The sequence below is a fragment of the Megachile rotundata genome, chromosome 8 (assembly GCF_050947335.1).
Source record: "Megachile rotundata isolate GNS110a chromosome 8, iyMegRotu1, whole genome shotgun sequence".
In the NCBI taxonomy this organism is placed as follows: Eukaryota; Metazoa; Arthropoda; class Insecta; order Hymenoptera; family Megachilidae; genus Megachile; species Megachile rotundata.
This window is the reverse complement of record NC_134990.1, coordinates 17,387,027-17,410,421: the sequence shown is the minus strand read 5'-3', so window position 1 is coordinate 17,410,421 and position 23,395 is coordinate 17,387,027. Positions and strand designations below refer to the sequence as shown.

Genomic DNA, 23,395 nt, shown 5'->3' with positions numbered 1-23,395 from the left:
AGCGAGCCTCTCTTCCAGCCGCTAAATCGATTGCTCTCTAGACTCAGCTTCTTATTGTTTCCCTTTATGGGTCGTTTGCAGTGAAATGAAACGAATAAATTTTGCGAAACTGATCATACTTCCTGCTTTTACGAGAACAGTGAGCGTGAACGGTAATTTCTTTGATAATTTTGTCTTCGTTTTGATCTCGAAGTTGTGCTAAACGTATATGTGTAGCATACATATATTTATCAACCGCAATCTGGAGATTATTGTGTAGTATTACAAATAGTCAAATGATTGAAATCGAATACTGTTCGTAAAAGTCAGAACTGTCGGTTGAATCATTTATCGGACTAAATAGAATTTATTCTTGACAGCGTGATCTTGTCAATCACGGTTAAACGGTAACTTTACAGCCATGCTCGTTTAATTCGTTCGTATTCGATGTGGAGGAGGGTGAGCTGATTGACAGTCGGCGCAGAAAACTCCAGCTATTTTGTATTCATAGTCCCTTTTAATCGAAAGAGATCCGGATAATCGTTACATCTGCCTGTCTTTTTTACCTTTAATTGATAAAGGTCTGAAACGAGAGGAAAACAGGAAAGAGCAGCAAAAATAGCGGTGCCTGTGAAAGGAATGGTTCATGGAGATTCTATGCGTCGTTATTCAGGTTCATTGTTTATTCCCGTTTATATCTTTCACCTTTTTTACCTTTGCACTGCTACATAATGTCAAAAGTTTATCCCGATATATTTCCATGAACTTCGTTCTTCGTACATTCATTCGATCATCCTTGCGTCTATTCATAGAAAATGCGTAAACTAATTAATATAAGTTGAATTGCAGAGTTGTCGTTCCGAAGGGAACTAATTGAAAGTTCTATTCGTGTGTTTCAGGTATTACGCCATTGTTCATCCAATGAGGGCACAATACACCTGCACTATAAGCCAAGCCCGTAAAATAGTGATTATAACTTGGGTGGCATCGTTCCTTCTTGGTATTCCAATGATTTTCACTCAGGTAAATATCCACTCGTATCCTATACAGTACGTAATTAGAAGCATGAATTAATTAGGAACATCGACGAGTATCGGACACATGGACTATCGCGATGTTAGAGACGAAGCCCCATCGGGATGGTTCTAAAGTTTAATCTGCTTACAAATTAAACGATCGGTTATCCGGTTGTCAAGTCTTCCGTTGGTCGAGTTTCCGTGTGGTTTGTCGCGAAGTCAGCGGCCGCAGATAGTTCCGTTTTCTTGCAATTTCAATTTCCGATACTCCATTTGGAGAAATTGGTGGTTTGTTCGAATATACGAAATGTGAAGGGAAGTGTATAACGTGTAAAATGGGAGCGTGTTTGGTCGATGTATCGCATCGAGAAACGTTTGGTTATCAGAGCGTTAAGAAGGCACTTTCGTCAGGGGATGAAGCAAGCAGGAACTGGAAAATCGAGTGAAACGACGTACTAAATCGGTTCGCGAAGGAAAAGGATCCTTTTTTAGCCGGTTTTGCTGGATTGCGGCAAAGACTAACTCGAGATAATTCGCCGAATGACTTTCTCAAGCTTCGTAAACGCTTTGCTCCGCGAATATCTGTTGCCCGTTCCGTTCCTTCGTTACTTTTGTTAATTAATTGCATCCAGCTTTGTATACAAGTCAACTTACAACCTGGATTCGTTCGTTCAAAGTGGAAACTATTCGTGAGCCGGTTTTAAACGAGATCCTTTTTCTTTCGGAATAGAAGGAGATTCGAGGGAAGAACAAAGGGACGAGGAAATTAATGGAATCTGTAGGAACGCGGGTCGCGTGTGTCGCGTACAGTAAAGGGCGCGAACGAAACGATAAACAGGCCTCGTGAAGGATGTATGTATACGAATCGTGTAATAACGTTCTTCTTTATGCGAAATCCTGAAAGCTTGTTTCATGAAGTATTCGCAAGGTTTTTCGCGAGAGAAAAATATGCTACACGTAATCGTTTTCGTACCTACATTCGTTCTTTTGTAGCTATTTATTATTTTCGTAATTGATAATGCATTAAACTTTGAAATTACGTGTTTCGAAATTTAAGCTCCCCCGGCTAATTAATTATGTTAATTACATGAACCGAGTTTTCGTACATTTACCAGCTTTAGTCGATAATTCCGTTAATTATCTAAATAAAAGTTCTGGTGTGTTAATTAGCGCAATGTCAGCTGATATCGGTGTTTTGCTTTTTACAGACACACAAAGTGGTTGGATTAAGGGTGATCGCTTACTGGTGCGTTCGGGATTCGGATGCAGGACTTTTATGGCGTGCACACGAAGTTTACATGCTCGTGTTAGTTCTGGTGTTGCCTTTAACGGTTATGGCGTTTTGTTACACCGCTATTTGTTGGGAAATTTGGCTAGTCATGAAACGGCGATACCACATGACGTCGCGTCACGCGTAAGTCTCTACGATTCTCATATCATAACCCATTGGCGTAACTAGAATTCGTTTTGATCCGATGGGGGTCATTAGATCGTTATGCATTATACATATGGTCACGCGCTATATCGTGACACCTTCTAAGGGGTGGAGAACAGTTTCACTGAGAAATTAAATGGAACACGTGAAATTCTTTTTCATGCGAAACACGAGGAAGCAAATAAAAAACGTGAAATCAAACATTTCTGGCTGCTATTCAGTACCGTTTTAAAGTTTCATTAAATCCGGCAAACATGTTTGAACTATTGTACGAAAAATGAGTAACAATCGAAAACAGAATATAAAGCGAAACCTGTTAGACCGTGTCTCGAGTTTGTTATGGAACTGCAAACATATGTCTACAATCTCCCAAATAATTTTTATCGTGTATTTCGTGTATCGATTCGACGTGACTAGAATTGCGATCGCGTTTCGTGACAATTCCTTGTAAACGTCGATCGAAAATATGCAACGTTTACAATTTCTAGGATATCTGAATGTTCGGAAAAAAAATTTGAGTAATTACATTGATGCATTGTTCCATTCGAATATATTTTGCACATATACTAAGAAAGAGGAGAAATCTCGCGCGGAACATGTCGCTGAGAAATTGTCTTCTCTGGACGTCATAAATTTTTCAGACGCGTACATGGTCGTTTCGAATGTGTTAAGTGAAGTACAGAGTCTTGTATTTCGACTCTTAAGCGCCGTAGAGGGCTTAAAGTAATCTTTAAAGCTCTTTACGCGATCGGATAAATGTGTTCTAAAATTATCTTCGAGCTTGTTCAACTCAAGAGCATTATCGATGGAGTTACTCTCGAATTGTAATCCTTGTTAGTCGATTCAAGCGTTCAATTTTCGGATAACAAAACATGACTTTCGAACGATTAAAATTGTACTTGGAGAAAGTTAAGGTAAAAACAACGAAGCGAAACAGATTTCGATAAAAATGGGAAATATTTTTGCGCAAAAAAATGTTTAACTTGTTGAACAAGTTCGGGGAAAGTTTCCACCGTTGTAAATGCGACGCGGGTTAAACGGTAGGTAACTTTATTGTTTCGGTATTTTACGAAATCGCAACTCTCGAGAAGAACCGTCAAAGTTTGTCGAAAGTTTTGATCGCAGCTTGTGCACGATACCTCGTTGTCGATCTTGAACTCCAACCTAGTATCTTTCGGGATCCATTGTCGTTTGGCGTACTCGTTAAAAAGTTTGATGAACGAGATCAATATAGTTGGTCGTGACAACGATATTTCTTCAAGGAGATCCTGTTTTCCGATACAAGTATCGTAATATATTCCTCTCGTAATTTACGTGACTATTATTAGGAGTACAAGTTGCAATTCTCGCATGTTTGAAAATGCAAATAAGAGCGGATGCTTTGGGTATTGTAAGTTGATAATTTCTTCCGATTTGTTGCAGGCTGAGCCCGAACAATGCTGATACGGAATCGATACCCATGACACAAAGGCAGAGCATGCGGAACGGTCGTCGTACTTATCGAGAAGACGGACAGACCGAAGAAGAATCCCGCACGATGAAACAGGTTTGTTAATTATTCTGCAACTATTTGCAGAAAACACTAAAGATTTTAATCGTTCTTATCTATATTATTATATGATAGTTATTATAATAATCGTTAATAATGATGAAACTAGTTTAAGGATTTACCTTGTAAAGTTATTCACAGGTTTGAGGAAACTTTATCGTATTAAATTATTCACGGGTTTCAGGTAAATACCACATAGTAATTAATAATTTGGAAAGTATTAGTTTGGCAGTTAAATCCGTGATTTTTTTGCGAAAGCTGCTATAAACACGAAAACATATCTTCATCACAAATTTTTGCGTAAAAGCAGTGAAAAAGTCGCGAATTTATTTGCTAACCTAATAATTAAAATGCCGCAAATCAGCTTTAGCATTTAGGTAGCCACCCTTGCCATTATTTCATTTATTAAAGTGTATATTGGTGTTAATTGTACCAAACTATTTTAACACTGTTTTGAAATCTGACACGTTCTGTGGCGATAATTACAATTAGTAGTCGAGTTATTCGAAACACGAGTTCCCTCGTCAACAATTAACACCGTGTTAACATCGTGAATTCGTTGGAAGTCGAGTCACGAGATAGAAACTCGTTAGCTCGGAAAAGTCTCGATAGCATATAATTAGAATTGATAAAAGTTCGATATCGTTTCTGTCGCAACAAGATTCGTTTCACGAGAGACAATTTGCCTAAGTAAACCACCTCCCTCATTCGAATGCTAATTATTGTGCATTTCAAGCAGCACTTACGAATAAATAAAACGCGATCTCGTTTATGTTAATAGTATCGTAAACGGGGCCGTCATTCACTTAATCCTTCCGATTTTTTGTGGTTCTTTAATGTTTTCGTCGATACGCGCACAAACCACCGGATACAATAAATTGATTTTTACGATTCGAGCACAATCGTAAACTATAATTAAGTTGATACGATGTCAGGTGTTCGGGAAATGTAATCGAATCGATGGAACTTTAAAATTAATGAGTTTGCACGTCATTGTCGAGTCGAAAACAATTTGTAGGCATCCAGTATCGATTGGCAAAGTTAGCCTCTGTGGCTTGGGGGATAGAATTCGCTCACGGCATTCTCTGCTTGTTGTAAGAGGCGACTAAAAGGGAACGAAGTCAGGCTAAACTTTTGAAAACTTCGATTACGGAAGGAATGGGATTAACGAAAAACTTATTTTTCCTTGACCTTTCCTAACTTCCCGCAGTATAGCCGATTATCGCAATAAAAGGTGAAGAAAATATAAGTGAAAGCGAGTCAGCTCCCTTTAATCGTAAAAGAAGGATCTGAAATTTATTTGCGTCGTGTTGCACGGTAGGTGGTGAAAATGCTGGTGGCTGTGGTGGTGTTATTCGCCATCTGTTGGGGTCCAATTCTTGTAGACAACACCCTCACCGCTTATGGTTATCTGCCGCGAGTGAAAACGGGAATGCATAAACACCTTAACACGGCGTTTCAGTTGATGGCTTATTTTAACAGGTAAAGTTAAAGTCTTGAAACGATCGTATAACTCTTCATTTCTGCAGGATTTATACTACGTTAACCAACTGTTGTATTCTGATATTAAGGACTTTTGTATCGTCTTAAATTACAATAATTTTTATCGTATTAAATCACAATAATGTCGATGTATCGTACCGTCAGATATCGAATTCCTGTTACAATATATCGTCGGAAACAGTTCATCCAATATCGATAGCGTAATGCGTCGAGTCGAATTCATGCGAGATCTGTCAGTCGGAAAAACGTTGAATTTCAGTTGCATAAATCCGATCATCTATGGATTTATGTCGAAGCACTTCAGGGAGAGTTTCTTATCCGCGGCTTGCGGTGGTTGGTGGATCTGTTGTCCCAGAAGAGGTTACAGGGCCCCGGTGAAGAGGCATCCTAGCCTCAGCCAAACCAGGACGACCAGTGTCAGGTACGCGACCCGTGATAGCACGCCTATTCTCGCCTTATTTTTCTTTATTTTTTATTTCACTTTGCTTCTGTCTTTTGCTGCTTAACATAACGAGGAACGCAGCAGGCGTAGCCGAAGAATCACTATTTTGAATTTCAGATTGATATGGATAAATATGTATGATACCCTGAGGCGGTAGGTACTGTGCACGCCAGTAAATCATATACACCGCAAAAAAATGCATTGTATGCGTTCGTTTAGTCGTGTAATTTGCTGATCAAAAAACATTTATTTCTGTCGTCGTTCCTCTGCCTTGGATGGTCTGTATTTTTCTTCTATATATTTGTTCGATTAACTCAATATTTTTATTCGCAATATGTTAGTACGAATCTTACTTTCTTCTGTTTTCTTTTAATTTAATTAACATCAGTTTCGTTCTCTTCCGACCGTCAGGCTTCTTTCGAAGCTTCCGAGAAGTCGGTAGAAAAAACTCGATGTTCGTAAAATTTACGCGCACTTGCCGTTTAGTAGCATGCTTCACGAATTCGCGTAATGAAATTCTGTCGTAAGGATTCAATTTTCAGAACATTGTTACGAGTTTCGAAATTACTTATCTTTATAAGTGGCAGCTTGGTTAATTCGCGTTATATCGATATATGTAATCAGATAACGGAGAAAAATTAACCCGTACCAAGTGTTCGTAACGTTTAAAGAATTGATAGCTCGATATCGATCTCGAGTATTGGCTTCGCACCCTTTCGTCGCGTCGGTGGAACGTTGAAATATGTATCTCGCGAACCATTTCCATTTTCTATTTCGACCCTTTCCACCGCGTTTGCTTTTTCAGATGGACTTGATTTTTTCGTCGTGGCCGGCCCACGTCGAGGCAGCTTTTCACAGGTAAAAAAACCGCGGTAACAGCAGTGCCGAAGGAGAACAAGAGGCCAGCGCCATCCTGAGAAAACTGTTTTTTTTTGCCCGAGATTCCAACCCAGGAAGACCACATTTCTCCACGACACTCAAGCCGATTATCTTCAAGAACGTTCGTGTAAATTGTGCAAAAACGCTCTCTTTTGTGAATTCCACGCGTCTCAAAAATATGTTTCATAGTCGAGGTAGTGGAACGGGAAGAGATTTTTCTTCTTTTTCTCTGTCTGTTCTCGCTTAGAAAGCAACTCCAAAAACAGTGATGGGCGGAATACGTGCCCGACAAAGAGCTCACGGATATCAGCGTGCACGATGTCTGCAATGTTGAGTTGACGGACATCCACGCATTGAAATTGAGAAATATAGTACTTTCAAGTTAAGAAATTCAGATTACTCTCCAGTGCTCGTGAATACGCACTGCTTGCATGTCCGTGTACCTCGCGGGCATAGTTGTCCATCACTGTTCTGTACTGTTGCTCCCAACTGCAATACAAACACTCATAAATTAAGAACATTTGTTGACTCGAACATCGAACGGGATACCGATTCGTTTAAAGGAACTTTATGATCGTTTTTGTGACAAGGTGTTAACCATTTTTCTGGACGTAAACAGAAACCTGTTCATCGAGTAAATAATCATTTATGAAAGATTTATGTGATTATTCGTCCACGCGACAGAAATTTAATCGATTTACGTGTGCGTGAAAATTTGTACTCTCTACGATTGTAGGAAAGGATCCAGCAAAAATCTTGAATCGATGCATATTCGATAAATTCGATGAGAAAGATTCGACGATGGGCTCGAATGAAACAATTAGCGAAATCTTTTCCATATTTTAAGTAGTAAATAGGTCCACTTAGGCGTTTCTTACTTTGTAAGCGTAGGAAATAAGAAATGATGTACACTCTTTGAATCTTTCGAGGTAAATCTTTCCAGCTGTTCCTACAAAAAGAAGAAATAGTATCTTTTCTAGTATTCGATGTAATTGATTGTGAAACATGTATTTGTACATATGAATTTATTCAGTATTCTCCTGTTTTGGAGTATTTTAAATATAATCGACACTCGAGATTTTCGACAGTGGCGTAACTGTGCAAAAATTAACGTACGGGATAATAGGATTATACCTCGTACCGTTTATCTTGATGCCGTGCTGTAATGATCAGTAATTCGCAGAATAGGTCGATAATCCTGAATCAGAGTTAAGTGTTAATAGCTTATCAATGAAAATCTCGAATGGTTTTCATGAAATGGGGAAAAAAATCGCTAATCGACTGACAGAGAAACATATAATATTTCTACGTCAATCTGTGTACCCCTCAGATAAAAAAAAAAGAAACGAGAATTGTAGCTTTTATCGCTTATAACACGACACGTTTGCAGTGACGTAAGACAAATTCCAGTACTCGAGGAAATTCTGTGGAAATTCCTCGGGCATTTTACTCTATATATTCATTCTAGACGAAGAATTTTCGAAATCGTGCTTTTGTCGGTGTATCGTTAGAATAGCGAATACTTAGAATACGACAGAAGAGAAAATCTTTCGTATTTATCTCTGATTATATCTGTGTTACATCCGTAACAGGAACAGTAAGAAACGATGCAAGAAAACGTTTCGTCCGAGAGCATTTTTTTGTAAGATTCTTCTGACACGCGACGACGGCTCAATTAGTTGACTAATTAAGCGATGCGAGAACGATGGCGATGCTTAATGAAGCTCGCCGATCGATCGACAAGCTTCCGTTCGCATTAATTACGAATTCGTTGAATCTACGTATAGTTTGCGTGTTATTGTGAGAACCGTGTGTGTCTGTGCGTGAATTTTTATTCTGTTAAAACAGTGCACGTCGCGAGCGTTTGCGACTCAACGCTTTATTGCGAGCCGATTTTTTTCTCAACGAACAAACTGTTATTCCGTAAGCTCGATTTTTTTAGACCTTTTATCAGCTTTCTTTGTAATTCGTTTTTACATCGGTGACGATTACGCGGAAGCGTATTCGATTTTTACGTGGACATTCGCATGTAAATATACGAATAAACTCTTAAAGGTACATCGATCGACGTTGTGCCGTTTCTTTAGCGAACTCTTAGTAAGTATGACTATTATAAATATTGTTGTAATAATTGTATAAACAGGAATCTAAAATTTACAAATCTAAAGCCTGGTAATATCGGTGGCGAAAGTGAGTTGTATTAGAAATTTTTCCGTTTTACCGCGAATTGCTTGTATAAATAAATTCTGTAACACCAAAAAAAGTTCAAGGAAACCGCATAAATAATTCGATTGATGTTCCAGTTGTTCTGAATTTCTGATCAACTCTCGAATCACGTTTCCTACAAATTGCGGATGAATACTTAAAATTCGATCGTCACGACGAACTTTCCTTGCATTTCGTATGATCGCAGAATGTTGAACGGAATAAAACGAAATGTTATCGAAATAATATTCGTAGAAATTGATTGGATCAATGAGCGTGCACAAGTAACAAGCAGAATTATCCCCGAAGTTTAATGAAATTTATCGGATTCGAGCAAAAACGGATAAGTGTCTATTTTGTCGAGCATATCATTACGAAGTCGTGTACGCTGATTGAGCTTCCAAGCATTAATTTCAACAGAGCTACGTAATAGTAATTTAATTTCTCGTTCTCCTCCTGTTTCATTGATTTTTGCGATTTTTTCCCTTTCTTTGATATCACTTCGGTGTTTTTATCTTCACTTATTTTCTCTTCGTTTCGCAATTGAAATCGAACGATAAATTCCGCCTGTGAACGGAAGGAAAAAGTTTTCAAAGTTTGCTTCAGCTTTCCAATCGTGTAAACATTCGGATATTGGTGAATTCGATACATTTTAACTCGGAAAGGGAAAAAGAAAAAGTGGTAATGTAAATTTGTAAGTGGAGAGTTTCTTCAGAAATTATCTTTTCAACCATTTTTCTTTTTCTAAAATCGATGTAATATTTTTACTTGTTTTCTATTGCTCGATTCTACTATGTTTTGTCCTAATGTCAGCTATTATAAACCGTTCTTTTGTAGAGTATGAAATATGCGATAAAAGACGTTGATCAAACGATGGAATTTAATTTCATATATAAATCTCTATTGGATTTGCAGATATTTCGAATCTGGTTAAATATAGAATACCTTTTTGTTTTCGTGAACAATTAACTGCATATTTTCATCCAAATTCCCGAAAGAAAAGTAGCGACGATTGGGAGATTGCTTCAAATTCTCGCCAAATATCGCCGATGCTTCCTGCGGTTGTAGATTATCTCTAAATTCCGCTTTTCTCGATGAACTTCTATCGCCACCACCGTCCACTGTTTTTTTCTTTTTACCTTTCTTCGGTTCATCTGGAGATTCTTGTTGCTCCCGCGGAATATTACCTTCGAGCACGTCAATTATGCATAGTTGAAATATCAAGGGGCAAGTTCCGGTGTTTTGTATCTGAAAACCCGTGATAAGCAAACAGAAGCTTACTATTTCATCTTATTACCTTGTCAATGGTACAATTAGTATTTCAGTAGTAGTAAGAGTCTGACAGAATTCAAATTGAGGGTAAAATTTTTATAAGAAAAAGGAGGAAAAAACAAGAAGACTAGCAAGGTAGTTTCTTGGTTCTTAATTCAGTTTGTTTGAAACGAATAAGCTAGAGAAATGTGTCATCTTGGAATTTCTATGTTCGTGATGTACGTTAAGAAAGTTTGTACGACAACGTATTCTATGCATATCAAGAGACGTGTTTTAGAACAAAGACCAAGAACTGTCTTGGAAGTCGCGATGCACGGATGTGCAAATGGTGTGCATTCTCGCGCACCGATGGTTGAAATTCCTCGATTCGTTTGCCTTAGATCTCTCGTATCACTGAATTGACAAAGATGTAGTAATTTATCATCGAGTTAATTAAGTTATTACCATCAGCGTGCTACCAAAGACTGAAAGTTCTTTGACTGGTTTTGTCTATCCATTCAGGACATCTGTCAAATGAAGCAGCTTTCATTATGCGAGTAAGGAGGCTGCTGAATTTCATTTTAAAGTGAAATGAAGGGAAGTAGGGAACGAATGCCCAAGGAATTTAACTGTAATGCAATTTCTGTGTAACTGCATCTTTCAATACTTAATTTAACGAACTGGTTATCGGCGAGAAATTGTCACGACGTATTTACTATCCGAGGTATTCAAATATCAATCGCACCTCTATCCTCTACAATCAGTCGTGATAAAATCACTACCATATTCCGTGCATATAAATGAAATGATTTATCATTCGAGTTTAACCTCGTCATGTACCAAATTTATTCGAAACCTTTGTTAAATATTTCACCGTAAAATTTATTCATCGAACCCGTTCAATTTTCTGCCGCGTTGATTGAACTTTCAGTTCGCAATTTCCAATGTTGCTAACCTACCGTGATCATCCCCCGATGTCGATAAGCTAGTTATTATTTTGCCTAGATCAAGTTTTTTTGTAAGATCTTTCGCTCGATCGCATTGCAGCTTTGTCCATGGTGAAACCACGAGCGGAAATTGTTCAGATGAAATTCTCGTGTGGTTACTTTGAGGGTTAAAGGGCCGGAAGTTGGTGGTGTTTAAGCAGATCGAACGGAGGATGCTCAAAGTTTCAAGACAGTGAAAATAACGAGCTCAATTGACAGGAAATTTACTAGTTCGAATTTCAGAGATGAACTTTCAAGAGCGATTAAGTGCGACCTTATTTTAATTAACAGGATGGATTATAGCGGAACGTAAATAAAATGAAACAGGACGACACAATATCGAAGCAGCTTATTAATCGATCGTACTAGGAAGCGTGGTCGGATTTTCATGGATGTCCTTTTATCTTATAATCTCTCTGAAATGGGTTCCTACATTTTAATTACTATAATAACATCGATATCTCTAGCATCGTTATCGACGAAAAATAAATGAGATTTATTTATTTGACACGACGCGAAGTATGGCAGCTTCTCGTTAACGTCATCTTTACAGGGACTTATACGAAGACTAGCAATGATCCCTCGTTATCGTAGGTTTCAATTTTATCTTGAGCAAACCGGTCGTGCTTTAAGCAAAGCACATCGGATATACAAAGTTCAACAAAAGAGACGAGGATGCTCCATCAAAAGATTCGTGGTTTCGCTGGTAAAATATTGTAAATCGCCTAGGGCAAGTATCGTAAAGGGGTGTGAAGAAACGACGGATGCCGATAGCTCTATCTGCGTCCCTTGTGGCCTAAGGATCTTCATTCGGTACGTGAGTTTCAGGCAATACGAAACACGATTTTATCTTACTCAACAACGTCGTGGGATCGCGTGTAAGCTATAAACTTGATAAGCGAAAAACCTGCTTAAATCTGGAAAGAGCAAACACCGGTGTTTTTTACGTCGTGACTCGACTTTATACTGTAATTTTCCGGAAATAAAGTTTTATCTCTCGTCTGTGTACATCTATCCTTTTCTATTCTTTTTGTTTCATATAATTTTATGGTTAACAGATTAAATCTGTGAAATGTTGGGAAAAAGTAGTTTAAAGAGAAAGTAATTACTTCTGTTTAAATTAGTTTTTCAAGAGCGCTTAATCGAGCAAACGAACGATCGCAACGAAAGGTAAATATTGGGGAGAACCGTAGCTGAACAGCGTCACTAAAATTTGCAGACTGTTATAGTTCAACGCGTGGCATAATCGTCGATCGATAAGATGAAATGAAAGATAATGCTTCTCAATTAATTCGTCGCATTACTGTGGATAATTAGTGTGCTCTCGCGTGTCGATTCTCTAATTAATCTTGTAACGATCCTTTCATACGTTTACAGGATCTAATTACTATTATCCTGTTAGTGATTGCATTTTCAGGATTAAATTATTCAAACGCGTCCACCGTACCCTGTCTCCTAATTCGACCTGTTTAAGTGATTAGTTGCTCTTATCATTCTGCGCGTTTTGATAACACTGCGCAATCTGAATCCAGGAGAACTTTAGAAATTTAATCAATCGTTAATATTGAAAGATTCTATCGCTCAAGGCAATAATTTGAATTATGTACTCGTGAAATTTAATATTGTAATGAAATATGTTGTCCAATAAATGTTTCGTCTTTTTAGTACATGTTTCTTCAATAAAGATCAAAGAGATGATAAGATAGACTTTATAGATAATAGCAGGGAAGTGTTTTATCGTCTGTTGATAGAATTATTTTGCACTTACAGTGTTCCTACTATCTGTTGATATCTCGACTTTAGATTTTGTAGGTTTGTCGATTACTTAATCTTTATACGATATTAAATTATAACAATTTGGAGAATATTTATAACGACTAGTGAACGTACAGCCATCTTCAGTTCTACCGGTTCATCACCGATAACTTCGTAACGGGCGACTCCAAATTTAGGTTTCACGACATAAGATGGCACCACTCCGCATCCTGCGACTCTTAGACGCCATCTTGTTCTCGTTTCAGGACTACCCACTTCGAAATATTCCTGAATTCATAAATAAATATATCGTGGATACTCATCCATTTAACAAATTAATGTCTTCGAAAATTTGTGTACAAAATAAATGCGAAAAATCGACTCCAACGTGCCTGGTTACGATCGAACCTGGTTACTAACCTTTTCTTGTACTCGTTAACATCTCAACCTTCTCAATTTTGTACTCAAGCAAGGGGCAAAAAGTCAGAATGCCGTGCGAATACAAGACGCAGACTTTTAAGCTATGTAAATGCGGGTGTAAATGGCGATGTCAGTGTTTAATTCCTCGAGAGAAGAAACCTCGGCCACCGTTCAACAGCAGTTCGGAACGCGACGCTAAGATTGGATTGCATCCAAAATTTTATGCGAGCAAATCGGATGCACCTCCTGTGGGAACTTACGATATTCCGCGCCTTAAATGCAAATCAGTCGCCAGAGAGTAAACATAAATTTTTACCTAACAATTTTTCCTACTTTTCTTCGTGTACCAATTTTGGAGGAAAATTTTTCACGAACCAGCTGGAAGAGGGAGCTGGAAGTAGAAGAATTTTCTGCAACCATGGGGGGAAGACTTTTGGAGAAATATGTAACGCAAAGAAACCTGATGAGAACAGGACGTGGTCCAGGAACGCACGAGATTATTCAATGGCCCGATGATATTTTGAAAAAATCTTGTAAAACCGTTCGAACAGATGTTGGATTTGGAACAGTCCCTTTATTTAAACTTGATTCCATCCCTGAAATCCCTGGACCTGGTGATATCTTTCAGCGTTGATTTTGCAAAGTATTTTACTGACGATTTTATTCGTTCGTTTTAGGATACACGAGGAAGAATCCTTATTATTACATAGATAAAAGAAGACAGGAGGGTTTGTCTCGTATACCCACTTTCGAATACGATGGTCTGCAGCCTAGATTTCGTAGGGTTTCCAAAAGCTGGTCCTTGCCATGCAATTTGTAGGCATTTTTATACTTTAGATTTGTTGAAAACTTAGAATTTCTTTGAGGAAGTGTCGAAACGTTCGTTGTAAATATTTTAAAACACGTTTCAATAGATATAACGTGAAGCACCCAGATACCATCGAAGCTTTTTTGAAGAAGACCACCGGGAAAAGAGGTCCCTACGATTTGTTCACAGGTCTCTTGAACAAAAAAGAAATACCAATACTCGAAAGAGTGATTGTTGGTCATTTTTCTCTGTTATTTGACGTTCTTTCAGGGCCGAGAGACAGTAGCACCATCAAAAGCTACCTTACTACCGCGAAATTGGAAGATAACGGCGACTGGCCTAAATTGTTGCCAAGCGAACTCGACAAACTGTTGCACAAGTCGAACTATTTTAAAGGACGTTGGATCACCTGCCCAAGGTATTCTCATTAAATTTATAGCCGCCAGGTAAATTCCATTCACGAGGTATATTACGATTCGATATACGAAAACCGTTTGAGGATTCAATAGTGTACAATTAAATATCGTATGGATAGTAATTTAAATTTGCAAAGAAATTTTGCTGGCATTAAAGGATTAATAAAAATTAGGTTTCCCAAAGTACCAGGGATAAGAATGGTGTTGCAAGATATAGCCTTGTGTTACAAGGATCCGAAACACCCGGGACCTGGCCACTATGATCCTAAATCCCCGAGAAAACCGAAAAACGCGAAGAATTATCCTTTCGACATGAACGTAGAGTTTGTTAGGCCAGTCATTTTGACGGATACTCAACCTGGTCCAGGAAGATACAATATCAAGGGCAAAGATATCATCAAAGGGCATGGGTGGACCTTTGTCTTCAAAAGCAAAGCACCTCGAACAAATTTCATTGTTATCCCTACGTACAATGCTTTCTAGTTTCTCGAGAAATGCTAATTTCTCAAATAAAGACCTTTCTACCTACTCGGTGTGTTTTACGAAATAAAAGGTAGCGTAAGTTAAATTTATATATGGCCTACTTCTTCCTGTCCCTCTTGAGTGGGCCGATATGTAACAGGAAGCTTCAAAATAGAACCAGTTTCGACAATTTTACCTGGCGGGATGAAAAATGGTCCGTATGGATCCAGTAAACTAACGTCCACCTTTACGCTCCTAACGAAGGCAAACATTTCTGTTAACAAATTGAGATTAGAAGCAATTTTATTTGATAAATAGAATTTTATACCTGGTGGAAATATTTTTAACGAACAGCAATTGTCTCGAAGAGAGACCAATTCCTGTCGATCCAAAATCAATTTCATGCCCCTTCAAAATTATAATGTCTGGCTTTGTAACCGGACAAATTAATTTTGCGAACAGCAGTTCGTTGTGATTTTTATTATCTCTCGTCTCCAGGTCGATAACGCACGTTACGAAAATCGTGGAAATAGATGGTTCAAGAGTTTCTAATGGATCTATTTCACTGGGTAATTCATTTATTTGCTCTTTCTGTTCTTCCGAGCTTTCCTTTTTCTTCGAAGCTTTCTTCGAAGCTTTTCCTTTTTAGAAATCAGAAATTAGGTAGCTACATTTTCTCTCATCGAGATTATACTGTATATTTTTCGATTACCTTTTTTTACGGACTTATCGTCTTTAGTGAATTTTTTTTCTTCTTCGATATCTATCTTCAATTTGTTATCTCTATCGAAGACCACGTTTTGAGGCAATCTTGGTTTGAAGATAAAATTTACCTGAATATACTGGTTACTGTACAAAACACCATGTGGAGGTACAACCTCCATTTGGTCGGAGGAGGATTTAAACTTGAATCGAGCTGTGAATTCTTTAACTTGATTCTTCACTATTCCACAAGTGCAGTGAGGATAAGAAGACACATTGAATCCTCTGAGATGGATAGAGACCTAAGTTTACGAAGTTTTTTTAAATGAAATCAAACGTAACATCATTTTTGTGTAAACGACTAAAGTGCTCGGGGAGAAGAAGAATTTTATGTTACACAAGAGTTGAATCAATCTTCAGTAAATTAGTAATTGATTTACCATTGAAAACGAGCCACAAGGTGTGGCAGGAAACTCGATGATTTGTTCGCTTAACTCGCAAAACGTGTCCACGATGTAAACGCGAACATCCATCACATTTTTCTTCTTTCTTTTACGAAGACGATACGATTTCTCCGTCGTTGCGTCTTCGGACTCCTCGTAATCTAACATACAAAAATTGTACGTGCAGTATATTCATAATCTTTTTTCCAAAGTAATTTAGTTTTACCCTCGTCCGAATTTTCTTTGTCGGTAAAGTCATTGTTCATTTCTTTTGTTCGATTACTGTGATTATCATTAGCTGTCTCGTTTATTAATTTTAGAGACATTGGCGGGGGGAGACCGTTGCATTTTCTTGTAATCATAGATTGTACATTTTGTAAATTTTTCAATTTATTTAATTGTGTTCTTCCTTTTCTCCCTGCGAGTTCTGCCAATGATACTACTTGTACCTGAAATCTAATAATTGCTTATTGAAATAAACGTATGAAATTATTGTCAGTAGGTACTGAAGAGTAAAGAGAATGCCAAAATTTAATAACATTCTTTCGCCAGCCATGCCATTTGCTCCAATTTCGTTGCCAGGAATATCCATCAAGCAAGCGGAATAAATTAAATGAAGGTTGATAGTTTCCCCGGGTAAAATAGCTCCAAAGCCATGATTCGGATGAATTTCCATGAACGGCGGTAAATTAAAAAACGCGTATTCTTGAATCAATAAACTCTTGTTCGTTAGCGATAATTCTGTGTTAACTGATTCGTGCGTGTACACGAGGCCCAAGTCAACGTATGATGGTTCTACAAATAATTACGAAGTTCTAATAGTCGAGATAGGGGATTAAAAGAACACTGACCTAAAACTAGACTTTGACAGGTTGTTAAAGTGGCGAGAACTTTCAAAATCAATGGCGGTGGCTGTTCCGATTCTCGAGTTAGAATTTGAACACGAATCGGGAACTCCAGCATCTTCGACGTTCGATCATAAAATCTGGAAACAGTTGTAACAGTGGACACTTATTTAACTATTTTTTATATCAATACCGTTTTGACAAGCTGACGATGCTCGATTCGGGTATTAGTCTCACGCTAATCGTAGAAAATGTTTCAGGTTGTATGATCGTCGATTTTGGATATACTGTTACTTGAGATCCCAAACGTTTTGGAGTCTTCATCGATACCTCAACGACATACCGTGCTGCAATAGTTACTCTTAATTACAATATCATATCTTAATCATACACTAAACGATACCAGTGTTAACGATATTAAAACTTTGTTGACGGACGTCAGAATCGATCATCACGATGCCCAGATCAACACAGGGTGGGTCTAAATGAATTTCGTATCCAGTGACTTCTGCCCAAATTGGTACGTCCTATTCACAAAATTGTAACTCCTTTTCATTCGATTATTTTTCACGATTAATCATACCTGCTTGTTAAATATGTATTCGTTGCTGGAGAAATAGATTTCCAGGACTTCGTGATGTAGACCAATGTATCTTGGTTGAAAAGTTATTCTTAAAGTGCATTTAAATTTTGGAGGAACCTCGATTTGATACATTTTTTGAGACTCCTTACGGTCCAAATCGTTCTCAGCTTCTTCCGAATTGTTTTCTACATTTGAATCTTTTTCTGAAAGGTACATTTTCTGATAGTATTAGTTAAACTATTTAGGATATTGATATAAACCTGAGGCTAAAATGGACGATCTTGCAGTTTGCACTTCCCCTTCGTCGAAGAACCAGAGAAAACAATCGTGGGAATCTTTTCTTTCTCCGATCAAGATCGAAAACGGTTTTCTACCTTCGTTAGAGATAGTAAGAGCCTTTTCCTTAAACTTTGAATCGTTATATTTCCAAATCGGAGCCGAGGGAAATCTGTTCTCAGGTAATTATTTATTTTAATCGGCCGAACATTGCCAACGAATTTTCTTAAGCGACGCTCTTAATTTTCTTTTACTTCAATTCCCTAGGATCCACGATAGGCACGGGACTCTCTGGTGTGCACCGAACGGGAACACGAAATTTGTGGAAAGTGTTCGGATGGTCGGGATTCAGAGTGAGAAAAGAAATCTCTGCTGTCACTTTCTCATCGTTGACAGGTGAAAATTTCACATTTACTGTTACGTGTAGACCAGGTTTGACTTTCGCGGCATCGATGATGTCAATCTGTTTTTCGAACGATCGTTTACTCCATTTACTTTATTTATTTTAAAATCAAACAAACAATTATGATCGTAAAACCTCCACAACAGGTTCCCAAACGTCAGTGTACACTTCATGAAATCTGAGGTACGCCCACTTTGTCGTTTTGTTCGTGATCGTTACTTTCTTGTTATATACCTTGTTCACTTTGAAATCCTGATTGAAAAGCGTGCTATATTATCATTTTATGACACTCAGAAATTTAAAAAAAATTAGCAAATTTACATCGAAAATGACCGTGCTCGGAGTTGCGAAGAAACAAGTATCTTCTGGATAAAGTTTCTGCACCGACTCAGTTCTTTTTCTTGCTGCAATTGTAAGATTTTTATCAATGTGTTCACTTTTAATCGAGTCCTTAACCGATTCGTGTTTAGATTTAGTGCTTTTCTGTCCTTCTGTCACATTTTTCTTTACCGATTTGTCTGTGATTTCCTATGAGTTTTTAATGCAATATTAACTTCGCTTTTTTTATTAATAATTGACATTTCATTCGAATATACTTTACGGTTATAGCGATATTTTTTAATCGATTGTCTGAATCTTCTTCCTCGTTTTGAGCTTCTTCGAAATGAATTTCTGTAGAACTCTCTTCATCATATATTTCAAATTTTGTCTCTCTCATCTTTTTTATAACACGAATGTCTGCAGGTCTTTTGTGCATTCGAATTCCATTGATCATTTCCTTTGTTATCCTCTCGATGATCATAATCGTTCTTTCTTTTCGAAGTTTTATTTGCTTCCTTCTTTCTCGTTTATATCTCAAAATCTGTTTTTTATTGCGTAAATTAGTTTTTAAAAATTGTCAACATACGAATAGAAACTAACTTTGTCAAAAATTATAGAATCCGGAGGTACAGTTGCGTCAACGTTGTATTCCCATCTCAATCTGTAAATAGTAATCTTCAAGAACTGCGTATTTTATTAACAATCTCCTTAATATTTCATTTGATATACCTTTCAATAGTTTCTAGACGTTTGCTTTCTCGAATAATTGTCCTCTCTTTCAAATGGCAACAGTAATCCCATTTTTGATTCAGTAGATTGGTCTAAAATGTTTAGTTGTTCCTTTCAATTTATTATTTAATCATTATAATCGATGATACCTTTAGTTTAATTAAAGAAGTGTAAAACTTCCATCTTTTGTACTGATTCGTAAATGCTTCTCTTCTCTGCTTCTCCCTTATCGATCGCAGCGTTTTTAATATCAATGCCTTTGCACATTTATAACCTACGTTTAAGAGAACGTTCCAATAGATTTGTCAAATGCTCGATAAGTAATAAGATATTTAGTTTACCGGTAGGTTTAACAATTTCCTTCGATTCTTTTGTCTCGGCTTCCTGGTGTATATAAATTAAATTAATTCAAATATGTTAAGTAGACAATTTTTGATACTCTAACCTTTTCGGTTCCATCTTGTCCTTTCTTTCGTGATTCCGAAGCTCTTTTTTTACAAAACCCTCTGCAAATTCTTAACGTTAACAGACCTTGAAGTGCAATAGAAATTAATATTTTTTCAGTCTTTTAAATACGAAATTTTACCTTTCAAGGTTTGCAGAGCTTCTCTTTCGAGCCGTGCTAATGTCTTTTCATCCAAAGGGTAGGTACAGTTCTTTCGAAGAAAAGATCTTTAAACAAACACATATAATTTGAGAAACATCTTAGTTACCTTTTTCTTCGTTATTGCCATATTTTAATATTTCGTGATTCTTGCCAACACATCGGCTGTAACGTGGAAAAAAAAGAGCGAGGAATAATCGAAGGTTCTTTCTAAAGTATAATTAGAAACAAATAAATATGTTTGACATCGTTGAGTTATTTTTCTGCAAGTACAAATTATTCTTGAAATCTCTTGAAATTGATCTGCCCTCGGGTAAATATCCTGGAACTTTTTTTTTGTCCGTGGTTTCTTGAAACTGCGAGATATTTCGTATCAAATGAAATCGTAACAGAAACCTTTGAGATGCACCGTACCATTATACATGCTGCACCGAATGCATAATTTATACTCGTGCTTCGAACTTTGAACCTTTTCACTCCACCTTTTCCAGGAATTCATAATCATTTTTTTTTTTAATTTACGCCGTAGAGTTCTTAACGTTGGTGTACCAACGATTTTCGTTAAGCATTCAAACGGTTAAACCGGAAGTTGCACGTATAGTACGAGATGCACAAAAAAAGCGATTCTCCAGCAACCATATGTCGAATAATTTTGTAGATTGATGAAGAATTTCACGGAGCAACTGACACCCGTATAGATACTCCCATAGATGAGGGCTACGTAACACGCTCGTACAAAGCGTGCTCATTGTTCGCCGGGGTTAATTAATCGACATCCAATTGGCCACTAATAACTTTGTAATTTACGAGCAGCAGCTCTCGACACCTTGTTCTCCTTGCCTAGTAAATAATCAGGGTGCTTGAACGTTTCTTGTATCTTTCAGCTTGTTACAGAAACATTATAGAACCATTTCAGCTCGACAAAGTCGCTCAGAAATGGAAAGTTCGACTTTTCTTTGGCACCTATAACGTTTCTTAAACGCTTAAAGAAACAAATTTGAAAAATTTCACTTTGTAGATCTAACGGAGGTGTCGAAGGACTTTCGAACGACGTCGGAGTAGGACAAGGCACGTGCCCCCTGTCAAACAATTCCAAACATTTTGAAAACATCTCGATCTGGTCGCGAATGGACCACGGGTGGGCGAGTAGCTCTCTCTGGAAAGGTTATTTGTCAAACGTCTTAAAGGGGGTGGTGAAAGAGAGACATCTTTCTCTCTGTTGGTCTCGTGCAGAGGGTCGCGTGGCCAAACAGAAGTCGGTCGAGTATTTTCTCGGATGGTTGGTCGTAAATCAGCCTCCTCGACGGGGGCGAGAACGCGTCGTGTCGTTCTCTCTCGGAAGAAAAGCGTGGATCTGGTGAAAATTCAGCTCGCGTCTCGTTCCCAAAGCCCTCTCGATCTGGCCCAGAGACCCAGTGGCCCTAAATTTTCGAAAACTGTGCCAGCCACCAGAACCTTTCTTCCAGACTTTCCACTTTTACGGCTGGCTACTGGGTTCGACAATGGAGATGTCCCGCCACGAGTGCTTGCCTGGAATAATGTTCGCCGTAGCTGCGATCGCTACTGGTGTTCGTACGGGTTATAAACGCATAAATTCTCCCTCGGTGTTCGTTCAACGAGCTAAACATTCGATGGTCGGTCTCGTGACCCGAATATTTCAAGGTCGTACTTCGGAGAAGTTCAGCGACAGGTTGATAGGTCTTTCCTCGAGAAAGTTGGAAAATGTTAGAAGATAATGAAGGAAAGACTTTGAGAGTGACCCAAAATGTGGGTGTCGAACCATTCAATTTGTGACTTTGAAAAATAGTGCATTACTAGGTCTAGGTCTAAAGTTTAAGAAGTTCTGGCATAGGTATAAGTCCTGGGAATAATATTGGTTCAAGTAGCAAATTCTTGTCAACCATGTATTAGATTCGGAAAAAAATCAAAGGAACGAAGAGTAGATTCGAAACGCCCGCCCAGGTATATCAACAGTTTCAACGAAACGCAAACTTTCTCCGGCATTTAGAGTAAAAATCGTGGTTGGTTAGCGAACGGAAACACCGGTCACGCAACACCCAACGTATTATCGATGCACGCGTGCCTTTTTGTGAAAAAATTCCGCCGTGTAGACGGTGGGCAACGGTGCCACGGGTCCGTAAAACCGCCACGAGGGGAGGTGTGTGATGCGTTACAGCTGGTTAAACAGCTGTACGGAGAAAGATAGCCGTGAACGCCGCGACAAATTTCAATATGAGCCTCCAGAAAACTGCGCACGAAATCGGACCTGCCCTCGCGGTTCTTTTTTTTCACCCTCTTCAACGGTGATCTTCGTGGCTGGTTTATTCTCGGTGAAAGCAGTTTAATTCTCTGAGCGATGACGATACGATTGTATTTTAAACGCTATAAGAACTTTTTTCTGTGCAACAATCGATGGAACCTTTAATTTTTTATTTAAACTCGGTTTACTCTACTGGTCTTGGAGGATATTCCGAAGCAATCTTAAGGGTATATGACCTTAAGTATCGAGATTGCGATGTCCCGGTAACCCACATTGGCTCTCGAGGAAAATTCCAAGGACCGATGGGGCAGAAGTCGCCCTTACCGGTCAAGGTCAGCTCGATGGAACAATGACGGCAATAGTAGGTCAGTAGGGACTTGTTCTGGTCAAAAAGCCAAGGTAGATGGGCAGAGTGGGCACCGCAAGGTCTCATAAATTTTATTGGCACACGGTAGCCAATGGTTTTTCGTGAATATAGTTTTACGGTAGCCGTTGGTTTTTCGTGAAAATGGCCTTACGGTAGCAGCGTTTGATGACTAGTCGAGAGCACGAGTTTTCTCATTTTATTGCAGTCTGAGGCGAACGGAGAATCGGAAATCGGTCAAAGAGATTGCCCTTGTATAAATCAAGCTTGGAGTGTAGGTAGTACTTTTATGAACTTTTTTTTTTAAAGCGCAAAAAAAGGGAGTTCCATTGTACACTTTGCGGACGTAAGAATTTTTGAATTTTTGGAAAAATAAGTTTTGGCATTGGTCCAATATTCTGCATTCGTCGAAGCAAACGTTTAAATTTCTCTAAAGCCATAGAAGATATTGAACTAACAAATTTCGAATCACTGTATTCTCTAAACGTTCAGGTGATCGTGAAGCGAGGAATTCATCAACCCAGTGTCGATCGATTCACCTGGTTAGAAACGGATGCTGGAAATCTGCCACATCATGGTTCGGAAAACGATCAAGGGGAGTTTAGAGGATGCCGAAACACCGGTAGCGATTATTTGCTTTTTTGTGTATGTAATTAGCATCATCGAGAGGATCGTAATATCCTGTTCCATTCTGGAAACTAGAAATTAGAAACGTGTTCGATATTCGTGTACTCTATAACCGATTCTTACTCTCTACAG

General features: G+C 38.2%; 3 protein-coding genes across 8 annotated transcripts in view; 2 read left to right on the top strand and 1 right to left on the bottom strand.

Moving 5' to 3' along the window:
- The window catches only part of LOC100880751 (QRFP-like peptide receptor), a 36,855-nt gene extending 26,976 nt beyond the window's left edge, over nucleotides 1–9,879 (top strand). For 3 of the 6 annotated variants that reach the window (XM_012283954.2, XM_076534280.1, XM_076534279.1), the window contains exons 5-11: nucleotides 879–1,002; nucleotides 2,204–2,409; nucleotides 3,853–3,976; nucleotides 5,301–5,461; nucleotides 5,742–5,903; nucleotides 6,042–6,077; nucleotides 6,730–9,844. In XM_012283954.2, coding sequence (XP_012139344.1) covers nucleotides 879–1,002; nucleotides 2,204–2,409; nucleotides 3,853–3,976; nucleotides 5,301–5,461; nucleotides 5,742–5,903; nucleotides 6,042–6,077; nucleotides 6,730–6,739 — 823 coding nt within the window. In that variant the 3' untranslated portion in view covers nucleotides 6,740–9,844. Of the gene's footprint in view, nucleotides 1–878; nucleotides 1,003–2,203; nucleotides 2,410–3,852; nucleotides 3,977–5,300; nucleotides 5,462–5,741; nucleotides 5,904–6,041; nucleotides 6,203–6,729 lie in introns of all 6 variants that reach the window. The other 3 variants (XR_001095832.2, XM_012283955.2, XM_012283957.2) reach the window with 3 other exon arrangements.
- Nucleotides 7,181–19,511, bottom strand: LOC100880975 (cilia- and flagella-associated protein 74). The gene is made up of 21 exons (XM_076534483.1): nucleotides 19,409–19,511; nucleotides 19,280–19,340; nucleotides 18,960–19,220; nucleotides 18,680–18,886; nucleotides 18,494–18,610; nucleotides 18,210–18,418; nucleotides 17,940–18,127; nucleotides 17,680–17,882; nucleotides 17,500–17,623; nucleotides 17,290–17,443; nucleotides 17,103–17,236; nucleotides 16,791–17,046; nucleotides 16,478–16,707; nucleotides 16,249–16,412; nucleotides 15,819–16,110; nucleotides 15,435–15,747; nucleotides 15,229–15,361; nucleotides 13,136–13,288; nucleotides 9,954–10,256; nucleotides 7,682–7,752; nucleotides 7,181–7,292 (listed from the first exon to the last, which is right to left on the bottom strand). Exons 3-21 carry the CDS (start codon nucleotides 19,158–19,160, stop codon nucleotides 7,181–7,183), a joined length of 3,564 nt encoding a protein of 1,187 aa, XP_076390598.1. The 5' UTR covers nucleotides 19,161–19,220; nucleotides 19,280–19,340; nucleotides 19,409–19,511.
- LOC143264966 (ciliary microtubule-associated protein 2) lies at nucleotides 13,053–15,213 on the top strand. Its single transcript, XM_076534281.1, has 6 exons — nucleotides 13,053–13,718; nucleotides 13,799–14,034; nucleotides 14,098–14,236; nucleotides 14,335–14,417; nucleotides 14,499–14,646; nucleotides 14,818–15,213. Exons 1-6 carry the CDS (start codon nucleotides 13,489–13,491, stop codon nucleotides 15,125–15,127), a joined length of 1,146 nt encoding a protein of 381 aa, XP_076390396.1. The 5' UTR covers nucleotides 13,053–13,488; the 3' UTR covers nucleotides 15,128–15,213.
- Nucleotides 19,512–23,395: the final 3,884 nt, after the last annotated feature.